Below are 15,705 nucleotides of genomic sequence, written 5' to 3'. Positions count from 1 at the left end.
GCACCTCCCACTCCTGGTCTGAATGAGAGTAATCCTGGTCTGAATCAGAGGGGATCATGACAGATACACAGATTTGGCTACAGTTACAGTCAAGGATTATGATAGGTATTAGTGGTTCCTTTCACCAAGTAGCTTAATCTCTGGTTTTATGAAGAGGGAAGAGAGCGGGGGGGGGGGCGGTATCTCTGCTGCTGTGGAGGAAAGGCCAGATAGTCCTGGGGTATAGTTTTTTCTCACTTGCCGCCCTTCTCGTGTGACGTCTAAGGGTCCTTTCAGGCAACCTGATTACTGAGTATTGATCCTGATTTATTTGCAGAGAAATTAGATGGCATTGGCTATTGAATCAGAACAATAGAGGAAGGGCAGGATATAAATGTAATAACAAATAAATAACACTATAAACAGTATGTCTGGAAGGGCCTTTGGAAAGCAGATTGAGCTGGCATGCATGTCACTTGCTCACAGCCATCCTCACTATGGTGAGATGCGTTATGTTTCTATTTAAATTGTTGTGAAATAGAAATGCTGCCTTCAAGTAGATTCCGACTTATGGCGACCCTATGAATAGGGTTTCATAGTAAGCGGTATTCAGAGGTGGTTTACCATTGCCTCCCTCTGAGGCTGAGAGGCAGTGACTGGCCCAAGGTCACCCACTGAGCTTCACGGCTGTGTGGGGATTCGAACCCTGGTCTCCCAGGTCGTAGTCCAACACCTTAACCACTATACCACACTGGCTCTTGCTGTAATTAGTTCCAAATTTCCATCTATACATATAAATTAGCATGAGGAAATTTTATGTATGGCTGTGTCCTCTTTTGCAATGATGCATTTCCTCTTTTGGGGGGGGCAATGTATAAGTGGCCACCCTGTAACAGAGTTAAATGTGAAACAACAGCAAACAACATAAAGGCAGCATAAAGTATTACCTAACAGTAGGAGAAAACAAAGAAGTCGGATTAAAACAGTGTGAGAAGTCAGCATCTAAAAGGTCTTCACTTGGTGCCAAAAAGATACCAGGCTTAGCGCCGGTCAGGCCTACGTGGGGAGTTGAGGGTGTGAACACGCTAGTCACCAGAGCAAAATGTTTCCATTAGCCACACCTGGAGGGGGAATGGGTTGATCTGCTGATCAGTTGCAAAATCTCTTTGAAGCGGAATTTTAAAAAATGCGTTCCAGCTGCTCCCATCAGCTTTTACAGTAAAACGGGTGGGGTTTGACTAGTGTCACGCGCCCCCGTTTTCAGAAAAGAGAGGTGGAGATGCACTGGAACTGGCAGAACAGTGAGTGTGTTCCTATCCTACGTGCCACAACTGAAAAGGCTCTGGCATGGGTTAATACTTCTGAAGGCAGGTGCGACTGAAGAAGGGCTTCTGGGGATGCTCTTTAAAGCCAAGCATGTGTATCACGCATATGTGTAACTTCACCTGTAATCTGTGGCTTGGTTCACTATATCAAGTTATCTGCCCTACATGTAGGTTGTTTTCTGTTTTCTGACTATGAAACAGTCGTACTCTGGATTGTGTTGTGGTTTGTCAGGGGTTGATCTTATGTCTGGTACTGTTGACAATAAGCCACATGGAAGGACATACAATTTCTGTACACTATAGACCTAAGATGAACAGAGCATTTTTTGTTAACTCTACCCCTAGATGTAGATAGGGACCATCTCTGGACCTCACCCAGGTACCAGCATTTGTTTTTTAATTCCAAGAGCTGGCAACTAGTGACTTCATCTTTTATCCTTATCCTCCAAATTCCTTTGGTTAGAAAAAGAGTTTTCAATACCAGTGAATATTCTGTTTTTAGAAGCAACCTCATATAAAATATATGCACATGAGGAGGAAAAACTCCACACAAAACCACTCTCATTCTTTCTGCAAGCCTGGCAAGTTTCTTTCTTCTTAAGTTTAATAATAATGAGGAGGCAGACTTTTGCAGTGTGGTGTTCATCTTTTAATGATTTCAGAGCACCCCAGGCAATAGGTGTGCAACTAGAATGGCCTTTGAGACTGGTATGTTTTACTTCAGCCATCCCATGTTTAATTTAGCCAATGATTCGAACAAGCAGAAGTGGAGAACCATTTTAATTAACTTAGGGTCTGCTCTGCACAGGCAGCAGAGTGAGGTGGGAGAATCTCCTGATGTGGTACTGTGACTGTATAATTCCAGGCAGCTGGTAAGGGCTCCTTCTGAGAGGAAGGGCAGGATATAAATTAAATAAAGAAATAAATAAAAATACTGGTTTTGAATATTCCTCCTTGTAAAAACAACAGCGCCCTCCCTGCAAGTAAAAAAAGAAACCTAGGAGATCAGGGAGAAAAGTTCTAGCACAGCCCTTTCCCTGCATTGTAAGATTTCTGCTTGCAGGGTTTCTTAGAGAAATTTAGAGCAGTATTTAAAGACCTGGCATCCCCACCTGTATTTTAAAGCTGTACACTTTATTCTGCCACATGAGTTAGAACAGGTTTTATTTAAATACAGCTTGATTTGTGTGAAAATCCACGTCATCACATCTATTAGAAAAACCAAGAGTCTTTGAAAGATGGTAGCAAAAGTGCTGAAGTTTTTGGTAAGTTTGTCAGCTAGCCGCTATTGGAATTTCTCCAAAACCTGAGAGCGCAACCCACCAGTGGCACCTCCTGGTCAAGCCCCAGTTGAATTAATGAGAATTGAGGAACAGGATATATGCACTCTTTTGCAGCTCCTGGCCAGTTGTATCTCGGGGCTGTGCTTTTAGAACATAGGAAGCTCCCTTTTATCAAGTCAGACCATCTAACTTGATGTTGTCTACACGGACTGGCAGTGGCTGTCTGTTGTTTCAGACACGGGTCTTCCCCAGCCATGCCTAGAGATGCTGGGGACTGAACCTGGAACCTTCTGCATGCAGAGCAGATGCTCTGCCACTGAGCCACAACCCTTCCCTAAGCTTGCTATGCTTCTGGTTGGATTCTCTAGCTGGGGCATAACAGGGAGCATAGAAGAAGATGATGCATTGGCAAGTACTCACAGATGTGCATTCTCAATTGCCTGCTTTGTGGCAGAACTGTGGGTTTTTCTGGGGTGAGGGAAGCAAAATGAAAACTAACTAACAGGGCTGGCACCAGGCATGACTGGGTCCTTGGGCACTAGCCGGCCCCGGGTGTGCAGCTCCTGTCTGTTCCACCTCCCTCCCTCCCTCCTGTCTTCTGCTACTGTGTGCGCTGTGCGCGCAGAGCTACCATCAACCAAGATGGCAGTGGAGGCTTCTCTAAGGGGCTGATGCTCCCGCTGCCATCTTGGTTGATGGCAGGCATGCGCAGTATGCTACGTGCCATCAACTAAGATGGCGGTAGGGGCATCAGCCCTTAAAGAAGCCTCCATCGCCATCTTGGTTGATGGTAGTCCAGTGCACGCCACAGCAGAAGAAGGAGAGAGGTAGGTGGAGTGAGCGAACAGGTGGGCGGCCTGGAAGCTCCCTCCCTGCAATCCGTGGCAGGGTTCCTGGCATGGATCGTGGAAAGGGAGTGCTACTCTCCCACCCTAATGAGGGGCCCTCAGCCAGGGCCCAACCTGGCCGCCCTTTGGTGCTGGCCCTGCCAACTAGTGCCCAGCAGTGAGTATTTATGACATGGTTGGAAGTCAACCAGTTAATCAACAGATGCATCTGCTTCCAGAATCCATACCAGTGTAGCCAACTGGGATAGTTCCCAGTCACAGGGAGTTTCCCTTTCCAGTCCCTCATCTAGGCTGTCTTGAATCACCCCCATTTGGTTTATTAAAAAGACAATTATTGTCCCCATGAGATGACAATACTGGGTGGTATTCAGTGATAGTTCTCCTTAGAGTAGATCCATTGAAGTTAATTGACATGAGTAATGAGTTTATTAATTTCAGTGGGTCTGCCCTGAGTAAGGCTTAGTTGAATACAACCCATAGTATATACGTGCCACAACATCACACATAAAGATGATCACAGGTAATGAGTTCTTCATATAGTTTTGTAGCTGATACTTGATTTGCTTTACTTTTAATGTCAAGCAGTTAAAAAAAGAGGATTTTGGTTTTCAAAATGCATGGCCGACCAGAGATGGACATTTCAACGACATAGTGTGTATTCAGTATGTATTTGGGAGACATTCTCAGCAAAGTTTAAAACCCTACTCTTAGATATATTCAGGACTTTTTTTTTTTTTAAAGGAGTGTAACTTAAAATTATTTCTTGCAATACTTCATGTATGTGTGCGTCTATCCACAATGCCTCCCACTTCCTTCCAGTGCCCACTGTTGGGAAAATTGTTGGCTGATTTTTGGGGGTGGGTGGGTGGAACGCTGGTATAAACTCAATATATAAGTATGCAGGGTAAATATACTCCCTGTCTCCTGGATTAATCAAGAGCTCAAGACAGTGGTGGCTGGTGCCCACAGGAACTGGTGGGGTGGGAAAGCAGGAATGGCAACGGGAGATGGAGCCAGAGCCAACTAATTCTGGGTTTGCCCCCCTCATCATCCCAGCCATGTTCTACAAAGGTAATATTAAGACTGAGAAAGATGATGCTGATAGCAGGGATGGGTGAGAATTTCGCTTCAGTTCGCATTTCAAGCAGGATTGATCAAATTTGCACTTTCCGAAACAATAAGAGAACCGAAACACAGCCGTCCTTCGAAATTCACATTTGTTAGAATTTTGGGATGCAGTTTGCCAACCAAACAACATTTACAAAAATGCATATATTAAAGTGTGCGTAAAAATGAATACATGAGTGAAAATAACATGCAAAAAAGCATGATGTGATGAGAAATGGCTTGCAAAAATGTGTCCTTTTGTCAAAACTGCCTACAAAAATGTGTTTATTTGGAGAAATTTGCAGTAAAATGGTGGAGAATTTTCATGAGAATTTTTTTTAAAAAAAGAGTTGTAGATTGCTGCAGAAGTGTAGAGAACTGAATTGAACACTGGAAAAATGAGAAACCGAGACAACCGAATCAGACAGATCTTTCCATCCCTAGCTGACAGTCATGGCCACCCCCTGGACTGGTTGTATGTAAGGAGGCAGGCAGGAGGGGACTGGCTGAGGGCAGAATGAGGTTGCTGGGGCACTGCTCCATTGGCCCTAATAGACCAGCCATCTCTAGTTTAAGACACACTTTGGGGGAAAGTTGAGCCTCCCTCCCTCTCCAGCAACTGCTTACATCTCTGTGGGGAGGACTGTGCCACATTTGTGGAAGCTACAAGGGAAGAGGCAGGGGTGAGAGGCACTATTATTAACGCTGTGCATTCTGTAGTTTATGAATAATTAAATGCTTGTTATTCAGATGGGGTCAGGCCTTCCAGTATTTTCCTCAGAAATAGTGCTGTTTCAGAGGACTGAAAAACTGCTTCACCTCAGAGCCCTGATGCGTGGACTTAATGTAGACCATGAAGTTGGCAGTTAGAAGCTCTTCACCCTCAGCAAAGCTGCAATCAACACTGGTCAGGCTCGGGTTATGAATAGCCCATTTCTGCAAAACACAAAGACAAAATACATAAAGTAACCAGTCTGGAGATGAGGCTTTTCTGTAAACAACACTCTGCAAGTATCTCTGCCGTCAAGAGTCATATGACAAAATGTGAGCCGATGGTCAAGTCAAAAATGACAACATGTGATTATCTTCTTTGTGTGGCTGTGTTGTGGTGGAGATCTGCAAGACAGCTTCTCTGTTAAACGATTGGAGATTTCCCTAATCCCCCCCTCTTTTTCTCTCTCTCGTTCTCGCGCAGATGAAATCATGCAACAGGAGATCAGGCCTCTCGTTGCTGTGGATATCATAGAGCAGCTTCACCGGCAGTTTGCTATCTTGTCAGGTAAGGACTGGGCTTCAGTTGCTTTATATCTTGGTAGAACCCACCACTTTAATTGCCTATTAAAAAGCAACGCCAGTGCCAGAGGGTGGCCAGGTCGGGCCCTGGCTGAGGGCCCCTGGATCCCAAGGGGCCCCTGAAGGGCCCCTCCTTAGGGTGGGTGGGTACTGCTCCCTTCTGTGATCCACACCACAGATTGCTGAAGGGACCGGTACCCACCCACCCTAAGGAGGGGCCCTTCAGGGAGAGGTAGGTAAGGTGTGCGTGTGTGCGTGCATGTGCTGGGCCCCAGGGCAGGTTGGTGTCCAAGGGCCCCAGCATGCCTGGCGCCGGCCCTGTTAACAGGTAATCGGGAAAGGCACCTGCCGCACCGCTCTAGTGACACCCCTGGGGCCTCCTCCGCCTGCAAAATAAAAGCGTGCCAGGCGCAGAAGGGCAGGCGCAGCTGCTTCAGCTGAGATCCGTGGCATGGCGCTCCTCCTCTTGCCCAGCTTTCCCCTAGAAACCTGGATCCTCGCCCTGGGCTTCCTGGCCCTTTTCCTGCTGTGAGTATAACGCAGGGAAGGGGGGCCACCTGCTGCTTGGGAAGCCCCCCCATTTCTTAGCAGACAGGACACTTCCCTGGCACAGGGCAGCGTTAAAGGAACGGTTCCTGGGTGCCCATGTAAGGCTGCCTTGTGCTTGGGGACCCCGAGGAAATGCCCCCCCCCCAAGTGGCTTGCACGTGGAAGCCTCCAAGCCCTGGGATTTGGGCTGCAGCAACAGCGGCTCAAAGTTGAAGAAAACGGCGTGGAAAAGACTGCAGCCTTGCGGATGCGTTTGCTCAAGTTACTCGCCCAGCAACGTTCTTACTAGCCCGCCCCCTCCCCCATGGGTCAATACCTGTGAATGCAAGCCTGTCTGTTTCGATGCATGGCATGGGAAGGGCTGCTTGTGATGCTGGGGCAGAATTCTTACCAAATGAATGAACAGACAGAGAACCAGGGAGCTGCCCTGCCCACACTAACATGCGGAAGGCGGCAGCGGCGGGGCGCGGGGGAAGAGAGGAAGCTTTTTCCCCATGCTTTCCATGGCTGCACGGGCTTCCTCTCTTCCCTTGCGCGCCGCAGCCACCGCCTTCCACATGTTAGTGCGGGCAGGGCAGCTCTCCGCCTGCCTGCCCCGCTTCCCGGCGGTGCCTGTGGGGGGCGGACGGCTCTGGGTGTCACCCACGTCTCGTGGTGTCACCCGGTGTGGCCTGCACCTGCCACACCGCCCTAGTGATGCCCCTGAGTTAAGTTCTACCCAGAGTAGATCCATTGAAATTGATGAACCTTAGTCATGCCTATTACTTCAGTGGGTCTACTCTGAGTAGGACAAGCATTTGATACAACCCCAAGTAGGGATGGAGAAGAAATTTGCACTTCTTGAAAAATTAATGACTACAATACGCAATATGTGAATCATAGAATCCTAGAATCATAGAGTTGGAAGGGGCCTATAAGGCCATGGACTCCAACCCCCTGCTTAGTGCATACAATATGGAAACCGAAATACTGCTCTCCTTTGTAATCTGTGCTTCTTTGAATTTTACAGTGCAGTTCTCTGAATTAACCTAGGGACGTGGTGCGCTGTCCAACACTGGAGGCATTCAAGAGGCAGCTGGACAGCCACCTGTTGGGTATGCTTTAAGTTGAATTCCTGTACTGAGCAGGGGGTTGGACTCAATGGCCTTAGAGGCCCCTTCGAACTTTACTATCTTGTTATTCTAGTCCAACAATGTCTGGGGACCCAAGGTTGAGATCCACTGTGCTAGAGATCCACTAGAAAGAGCAGCTTGGGATCTTGTTCAATCGGATACTATTCGACAGCTCCCAGGCCCTCAGGACACCTGACAACTCTAAAAGGCTCAGGACACCTGACAACCCTAAAAGGCACTTGCTTGTAGGGAGAGACAAATTTGTCAATTTCAGTTTTTCTAAGTTCCTTATCTCCAGTCTTAAATCCCTCACCTGACTGCATCAGTTTACAGGGTTGAATGCCTCCAGTGTTGGAGAGCCCATCATCTCCCTAGGTAAATGGTTTCATTGTTGTACCGCTCTAACAGTTAGGAAATGATACTTGATACTCAAGTCAAAATCTGGCTTCCTGCAACTTGAGCCCATTATTGCGTGTCCTGCACTCTGGGATGATCAAGAAGAGATTCTGGCCCTCCTCTGTGTGGCAACCTTTTAAGTACTTGAAGAGTGCTATCACATCTCTCCTCCTCTCTTCTCTTCTCAAGGCTAAACATGCACAGTTCTTTCAGTCTCTCCTCATAAGACTTTGAAACTGATGTGAGCACCCTGAATTGGGCCCAGAAATGAAGTAGCGAATGAACTGTTATGGCTTTCCCCAAAGAACCTGGGAACTGTAGTTTGGGGAATACAACCTACCCACCTTTCACAAAATTACTGTTCTCCAGTTTCCTGGGCGAAGAAGGAATCACCCATTAAACCACTTTGAGGCTGTGGTATAGATAGGTCTCAGTGTCAAACTAGAATTGATGGGAGAGCCACATGTGTTTATTCACATGGCTGCCTCCTCATATTAAAGCAGAGGAGGGTGATAGTGTCTGTTTTAAACATGAAGAGAGAGAGAGACTGTGGTATGGAGCAGGACTCTGTTGCCTTAGTTACCTTTTCACCTCAGGTTGGGTTTGAGAGAAAAGTGCCTGAAGTAACAGGGCATGGGGAGGTTAAGGCCGCATCTGCACTATCCACTTAAAGCAGTATTATACCACTTTAACAGTCATGGCTCCCCCAAAGAATCCTGGGAACGGTAGTTTGTTAAATGTGCTGAGAAGCCTATTTTCCCTAGGAGCTACAATTCCTAGAGTGGTTCAACAGTCAATCTCCTCTTTCTAGGGAACTCTGGGAACTATAGTTCTTTCAGGAAAACCATAACTATAAAAATACTGTGGATGGGGCCAAAGTGTGTGACTGGGGCAGCTTCAGCTCCCATCACCCCTGTGCTTATGTTGATCTTAAAATCACATACACAGAGCCACTTTATATGTGGGCAGGGAAGCCATGTGAATAAACATATGTGGCTGCCCCTGTCATGTCAGTTTGACCCTGAGGCACATCTGTAGCCTGGGAATGGTAATTCTGTGCCACAAGGGGGAGAGCCAAAACAGTTGACATGAAACCAAAGCTGGGCTGTGAACACACTAGTCGCCAGATCAAGCGTTTCCATTCGCCACTCCTGGGAATGGGTTGATCTGCCGATCAGTTGTGAAATCTCTTTGAAGCTGAACTTCTAAAAAACCAGGTTTTATAGTAAAAAGGGGCGGGGTTTGACTAGCATTGTGTGCCCCCATTTTCAGAAAAGAGAGGTCGAGATGCACTGGGATCAGCCGAAGAGTCCGTGTGTTTCCAGAGCTTGGAAAAGTTACTTTTTTGAACTACAACTCCCATCAGCCCCAGCCAGTGGCCATGCTGGCTGGGGCTGATGGGAGCTGTAGTTCAAAAAAGTAACTTTTCCAAGCTCTGGTTTCTACCCCTGGTGAGGTGTGTCTTTCTCTACCATTATTCGCTTTCAGGAGGAATTTAAAAACTTTCCTTACCCAGACATTGGCCAGCTGAGAGATACTGTTCCTGGCCATCTTGAAACTATAAGCTGAGAGAGTATATGATTGTTTTTAATTGTTTTACATATGTGTTTTCCTTTTCATTGTATTGTTTTATTACTCATGTGTTTGCTGCCTTGAGCTCCTTTGGGCGGAAGGTGGAATATGAATTCAATAATAAATAAATTGAACATTCGAATGTAGATAGGGCCTCTGAAAAAGAGAGGTATAGCTGGAAGCCGAGTGTCAACTGAGTTTGTTGCTAAAACCTTAATGGATTTTTTTTTATGCCCGGTAGAAGAAAAGGAATGACTACCCCCGTGCTTTCCATTTCACTGTCCTGTAATAATCCATAATTATGTACAAAGGCGTCCAGTGTGCTATCTGCACCTATGACTGATTCCATTATACACATAATGTCACCAAAGATATTAAAGGGAATTTCATTTCCTTCGCAAGCCAAGGGCTCTCTTTTCTAGGGGCCCTTTACTTTCCTTTGATGGAAGAAGAAAAATAATAATAATAATTAAAAACAACAAGGAAAAGTAGGCAGTTATTAGTTGGATCCAGAGCCCTCTCTGTTTCTAAAACCCAGAACTGGTAGCATGATGCTTCCCCACCCCACGAGGACTGGCCGGGGCCCAAAAGCCGAAAAATAATGTCTATACAAGAGATTTCCACATTTTAGCACAAAACCAAAAGTACAGGAATCAGTAAGGGGAAGAACAGAAAGTAAGGGGCCAGCCTGCATGTCCTTACTTCTGATCTGTTGTGCGTTGCATCCAGACGTGCTCTAGAGCAGGGGTTCCCAAACTGTGGTGTGTGCTTCACCAGTGGTTTGCAAGCTTCTTGCAGGTGGCCTGTGGAGTGTCTGCGGATTTGTGGTTGAAGACGGGAGACAGCACATCTATCACATTAAATATTCATATTGATTTTTAATTGTATTTGTATTCCTTCTTTTATTTCTTACATTGTATTTTATTGTGTTACAATTTGAATTCAATGGCATTCAAACTGCATTACAATAAAATGCAATGTATTAGAAGTAAAAGAAGCAGTATATAAATACAATTAAATAAAATCACATGTATTTAATTAGCATCCAGCACAGTGCATTACAATGGCTGCAACAAGCAGAAACATCCTTAAGTGGTCCGCGAAAACCCTCAGCAATTTTCAAGTGGCCCATGGGAAAAAAAGTTGGGGAATCAGTGCCCTAAATGCTATACTGTTCCTCCCCCCCCCAATACTCTTCCCTTCCTTGAGAGGTAGTCAGTTCCAAGGGCAGCTATATCCTAGTGAGGAGAGAATTGCATTCATAGAATCATAGAACAGCAGAGTCAGAAGGGGCCTATAAGATCCCGGCCCTTCTCTGCATGACAACCTTTCAAATACTTGAAGAGTGCAATCATATCTTCCCTCAGTACTCTCCTCAAGGCTAAACTTGCCCAGTTCTTTCAATCCCTCCTCATAGGGCTTTGCTTCTAGTCCCCTGATCATTCTTGTTGCCTTTCTCTGAACCTGTTCCAGTTTGTCTGCATGGTTCTTAAATTGTGGTTCCAGAACTGGACGCAGTACGCAAGATGAGGCTTAACCAATGCCGAATACAGGGGAACCAATACTTCATGTGATTTGGAAACTATACTTTTGTTAATGCAGGCTAAAATAGCATTTGCCTTTTTGCAGCCACAGCACACTGCTTATATTCACCTTGTGATCAACAACAATCCCAAGATTCTTCTTGCATGTAGTAGTGCTGAGCCAAGTATCCCCCATTTTATAACTGTGCATTTGGTATCTTTTTCCTACATGTACAACTTTGCACTTATCGCTGTTAAATTTCATTCTGTTGTTTTCAGCCCAGTGCTCCAGCCTATCAAGGTTCCTTTGAAATTTGTTTCTGTCTCCCAGGGTATTAGCTATCCCTCTCAATTTTGTATCATTTGCAAATTTGATTAGCATCCCTTCAACTCCTCATCCAAGTCATTAATAAAAATGTTGAAGAGCACTGGGCCCAGGACTGAGCCCTGTGGTACCCAACTCGTTTCCTCCCCACACTTTGAGAAGGAACCATTGATAAGCACTCTGGGTACGATTCTGTAGCCAACTGATAGTTGTTCCATCCAGCCCACATTTAGCTAGCTTTGTAATCAGACTATCATGGGGCATTTTGTCAAAAGCTTTGCTGAAGTCGAGATATATTATGCCCACAGCATTCCCACAGTCTACAAGGGAGGTTACCCAATTAAAAAATGAGATAAGATTAGTCTGGCAGGATTTGTTCTTGATAAATCCATGTTGGCTTCTAGTAATCACTGCATTGTTTTAAAGGTGCTTACAGACTGACTTTTATAATCTGCTCCAGAATTTTCCCAGCGATGTCAGGCTGACTGGCCTGTAGTTCCCAGGTTCCTCCTTTTTGCCCCTTTTAAAGATAGGGACAACATTAGCCCTCCTCCAGTCATCTGGCACTTCACTCATCCTCCAGCAGTTTCACGAAGATAATAGGCAGTGGTTCTGAGAGTTCTTTAGCCAGTTCCTTCAATACACTAGGATGCAGTTTGTCAGGCCCTGCAGATTTGAACTCATTCAAAATGATTAGGTATTCCTTGACCATTTGTCTATCAATTTCAAGCTGCAATTTTGTCTCAGTCTTCTCCTCTTTTGGGAGAAGATTGAGCCAAAGTAGGAATAGAGCACTTCTGTCTTTTCTTAGTCATCTGTTACCATTTTGCCATCCTGACTGAGTAGCTGTACCATCATTTCTTTTCTCTGTCTTTTACTATGGATGTACCCGAGAAAAGCTTTTTTGTTGCTTGTGACATCTGTCGCTAACCTCAGCTCATTCTCAGTTTTAGCTTTCCTGACGACATCCCTGCAATTCCGTGATACAGCCTGTACCCTTCCTTTGTGACCTGGCCTTCCTTCCACTTCCTGTATGTGTCCTTTTTTTTTCCCAAGTCATTTCCAAGCTTTTTGTGAAGCCACATTGGCTTCTTCTGCTGTCTTCCCCTTTTTTTCCTTGATGGAATTGTTTGCCATTGTGCCTTTACAATTTCCTTTTTCAGAAACTCCCACCCATCTTGGACTCCTTTTCTCATTAGGATTGCTTTTCACAGAACTTTACTTAACATTGTTCTGAGTTTATTAAAATCGGCTTTCCTGCAGTCCAGGGGACGCGTATGGCTTCTCCCAGCTTTTGCTTTCTTTAAAATCAAGAACTCAAGTATAGCGTGGTCACTTTCCCCCAGAGTTCCCGTAACTGCCACTTCATCCACCAAGTCATCTCTATTTTAAGAATCAAGTCAACCCTCTAGTTGCTTCCTCCTCTTTCTGTAGGAGAAAGTTATCTCCAACACAAGTCAGGAATTTCTTGGAGGGGCCGTGTTTGGCAGAATTTGTCTCCCAAGAGATATTGGGGTAATTGAAGTCCCCCATTACTACTATATCATGTTTCCTTTAAACACTGGCAATTTGCTTTGCAAAAGGTTCATCCTCGTCTTCTCCTGGATTGGGTGGTTGGTGGTAGACTCCAACTACCATGTTCCTTTTATTCCTTTCCCCATTTATTTTAATCCAGATACTATCGGTGGAGCTACCAAGCTCATCCTTCTGTATTTCTGTGCAGGGATATATATTTTTAACATATAGCGCAACTCTGCCTCCTTTTCTATTCCTTCTTTTATTTTTGAATTGAAGGATTCTTTTTGAATCCTTCAGTTGCTGTATTCCAGTCATAGTTATCCCACCAAGTTTCAATTACACCTATCAAGTCGTAATTACTCTCCTGTATTAGGAGTTCAAGTTCGTCCTGTTTGTTTCCCATAGTCTGGGCATTAGTATACAGACATCAAAGACTATGTGATTTATGGCCTGGCTTCCTTCCTACATTTTTATGAAGACTATTATTGGGTCACATTAGAGGTTTCCCTCGGTTCCTATTACTGTGCCCAAGCCTTCGTCCATCGTTACCTTCAGGTTTACATCTCCCTCCCTCTTTGGTTTCAGTTTAAAGTCCTCCTGATGAAGTTCTCCATGCTCTGGACAAACACATTATTCCCAGTCCTTGTGAGGTGTAATCCATCACTTGCCAGCAGTCCATCTTCCAGGAAGCTTAGCCCATATTTCAGAATCTAGATCTTTCGCTTTGGCGCCACCTTTGTAGCCAGTCATTCACCAGGAGTATTTTTCTTTCCCTTTCTACACCTCTTCTAAGTACCAGAAGGATGGATGAGAAAACTATCTGGGCCCCAAAGTCCTTGAGTTTCTTTCCCAGAGCTTCAGAGTCTGATATAATTTCTTCATAGCTCCGCTTGGCAGTATCATTAGTTCCCACATGGATGAGATGAAAGGGATACCTGCCAGCGGGTTTTATGAGTGATGGCAACCCTTCCATCTCATCCCTAATCCATCCTCCAAGGAGACAGGATACTGGGCAAGTCCATGGATCTTCTCAGTATACTTGGGTTTCAATCCCACTCACTAGGGAGTCTCCCACTACTACTCTTCTCTTTTTGTTGTTGTGGGGCATGGTTTCAACAAAGTCGTACTCAGAGTAAATGGAAATGGACTGCCTTCAAGTCGATCCTGACTTATGGCTACCCTATGAATAGGGTTTTCATGGTAAGCAGTATTCAGAGAGGGTTTACCATTGCCTCCCTCTGAGGCTAGTCCTCCCCAGCTGGCTAGGGCCTGCTCAGCTTGCCACAGCTGCACAAGCCAGACCCCTCCTTGTCCGCAACTGCCAGCTGGGGGGCAACTGGGCTCCTTGGGACTCTGCAGCTTGCCCACGGCTGCACAGGTGGCAGGGCACATAACCCCTGAGCCACTCCCTGTGGGGATGATCTTTAGCTGGCCCTTGACACCTAGGAGACATGAGTAGACCCATTGAAATTAATGAACCTAAGTTAGTAATGTCCATTAGCTTCAATGGGTCTGTTCTGAGTAGGATTAGCATTGAATACAATCAGTAATATCTGCTTGCAGGTATACAGGTTGAGCAAGGGTGAAGCAAACCAGGACGTATAGAGGCAGTGCTGACCCCACGGTTTCAGAAGATCCTTGCCAGATCAGACCAAAAGCCTGTCTAGGCCAACATCCTGTTTCCCACAGAGGCCAGCCAGGTGCTTATGGGAAGACCACAAGCAGGACGTGAGGGCAATAGTTCTCTCCAGTTGTTGCTCCCTAGCAACTGATACGGAGAGACGTTTGCCTCTAATCTTGGAGGTAGCATATAGCAATCATGATTAATAGCCAAATTCTATATGGATTTGCCTAATCTGTTTTTAAAACCATTTAAGTTGGGGGCCAACACTACTTCTTGTGGGAGAGAATTGCATAGTCTTACTATGTACTGTCTGAAGAAGTACCCCTTTTTGCCTGTCACCCAAATTCCAATGAGTAGGCAACGTTACTCTCCATGGATTTCTTAATGAGTAATGGGTATAATTCATTTTGTCAGATATTCCTGGAACATTTCCCTTTTGCCATTTCAGGTACAAAGTCATCATTTTTTTTTTTTTACATTTTAAGGCAGCAATGGGGAACCTCCAGCCCACGTGCCTAGTTAGGCCTCGCAGGCCATCCGATTTGCCTGCAAGGCTGTTTTGGCCAATTCCTGCCCACCTGCCCTACACCTGAAATCGTATATGTCAGGTATAAGGCGGGTAAAGACACAGCTGGGCCAAAATGGGGTTTGCAGGCTCCACTAATCAGCTGATCAGTAGCATCTGCAAAGCTCCTTGCACAGGGCTTGCCTAGGGCTGTGGATGGTGCTTTGCAAGCCCATGATCAGCTGATCACTGGGGCTTGCAAAGTGCTGTGCACAACGCTATGCAAGTGCTGCATTGGAGCACATGGTTTCAAACTGCAGGGGCAAAACCAGGTCACCTGTTAAAAATGGCCTTTGGGAACTATATAATTAAAGGGATCTGTATGTTTTATAAAAAATGTAAAAGGTTCAGAGATGTTTCTCTACAAAATAAATGCTATTTTTTCAAAAGCATACTTCCTCTGGCATGTCCTTTTTAATAAAATACATGGGAATTACCATTATAAATAATCTACTGTCGATTTTCAGCAAAGTAAATCAAATCACTTTTTTAAAAAGTCCATTGTACCTTTAAAAAAGGTAAAGGTGTCCCCGCACTTATAGTGCGAGTCATTTCCGACTCTTAGGGTGACGTCTTGCGACGTTTACTAGGCAGACCGTATATATGAGGTGGGATTACCAGTTCCTTCCCTGGTCCCTTTAGGAACCGATTAAACAAAATATGTGGATGACTGCAGCTTTCTGACT

The 15,705-nt window shown here is 45.3% G+C and overlaps 1 protein-coding gene across 1 annotated transcript in view; it reads left to right on the top strand.

The window, feature by feature from the left end:
- Positions 1-15,705, top strand: part of MCF2L2 (MCF.2 cell line derived transforming sequence-like 2) — a 283,600-nt gene that overhangs the window by 23,677 nt on the left and 244,218 nt on the right. Inside the window, exon 2 of the mRNA XM_061637410.1 lies at positions 5,738-5,821. Within this exon, the coding sequence (XP_061493394.1) occupies positions 5,738-5,821 (84 nt within the window). The remainder of the gene's footprint in view (positions 1-5,737; positions 5,822-15,705) is intronic.

This window comes from Rhineura floridana, chromosome 7 (genome assembly GCF_030035675.1).
Source record: "Rhineura floridana isolate rRhiFlo1 chromosome 7, rRhiFlo1.hap2, whole genome shotgun sequence".
In the NCBI taxonomy this organism is placed as follows: domain Eukaryota; kingdom Metazoa; phylum Chordata; class Lepidosauria; order Squamata; family Rhineuridae; genus Rhineura; species Rhineura floridana.
Note: the sequence above shows the minus strand (reverse complement) of the source record. Positions and strands in the feature narration are given on the sequence as shown.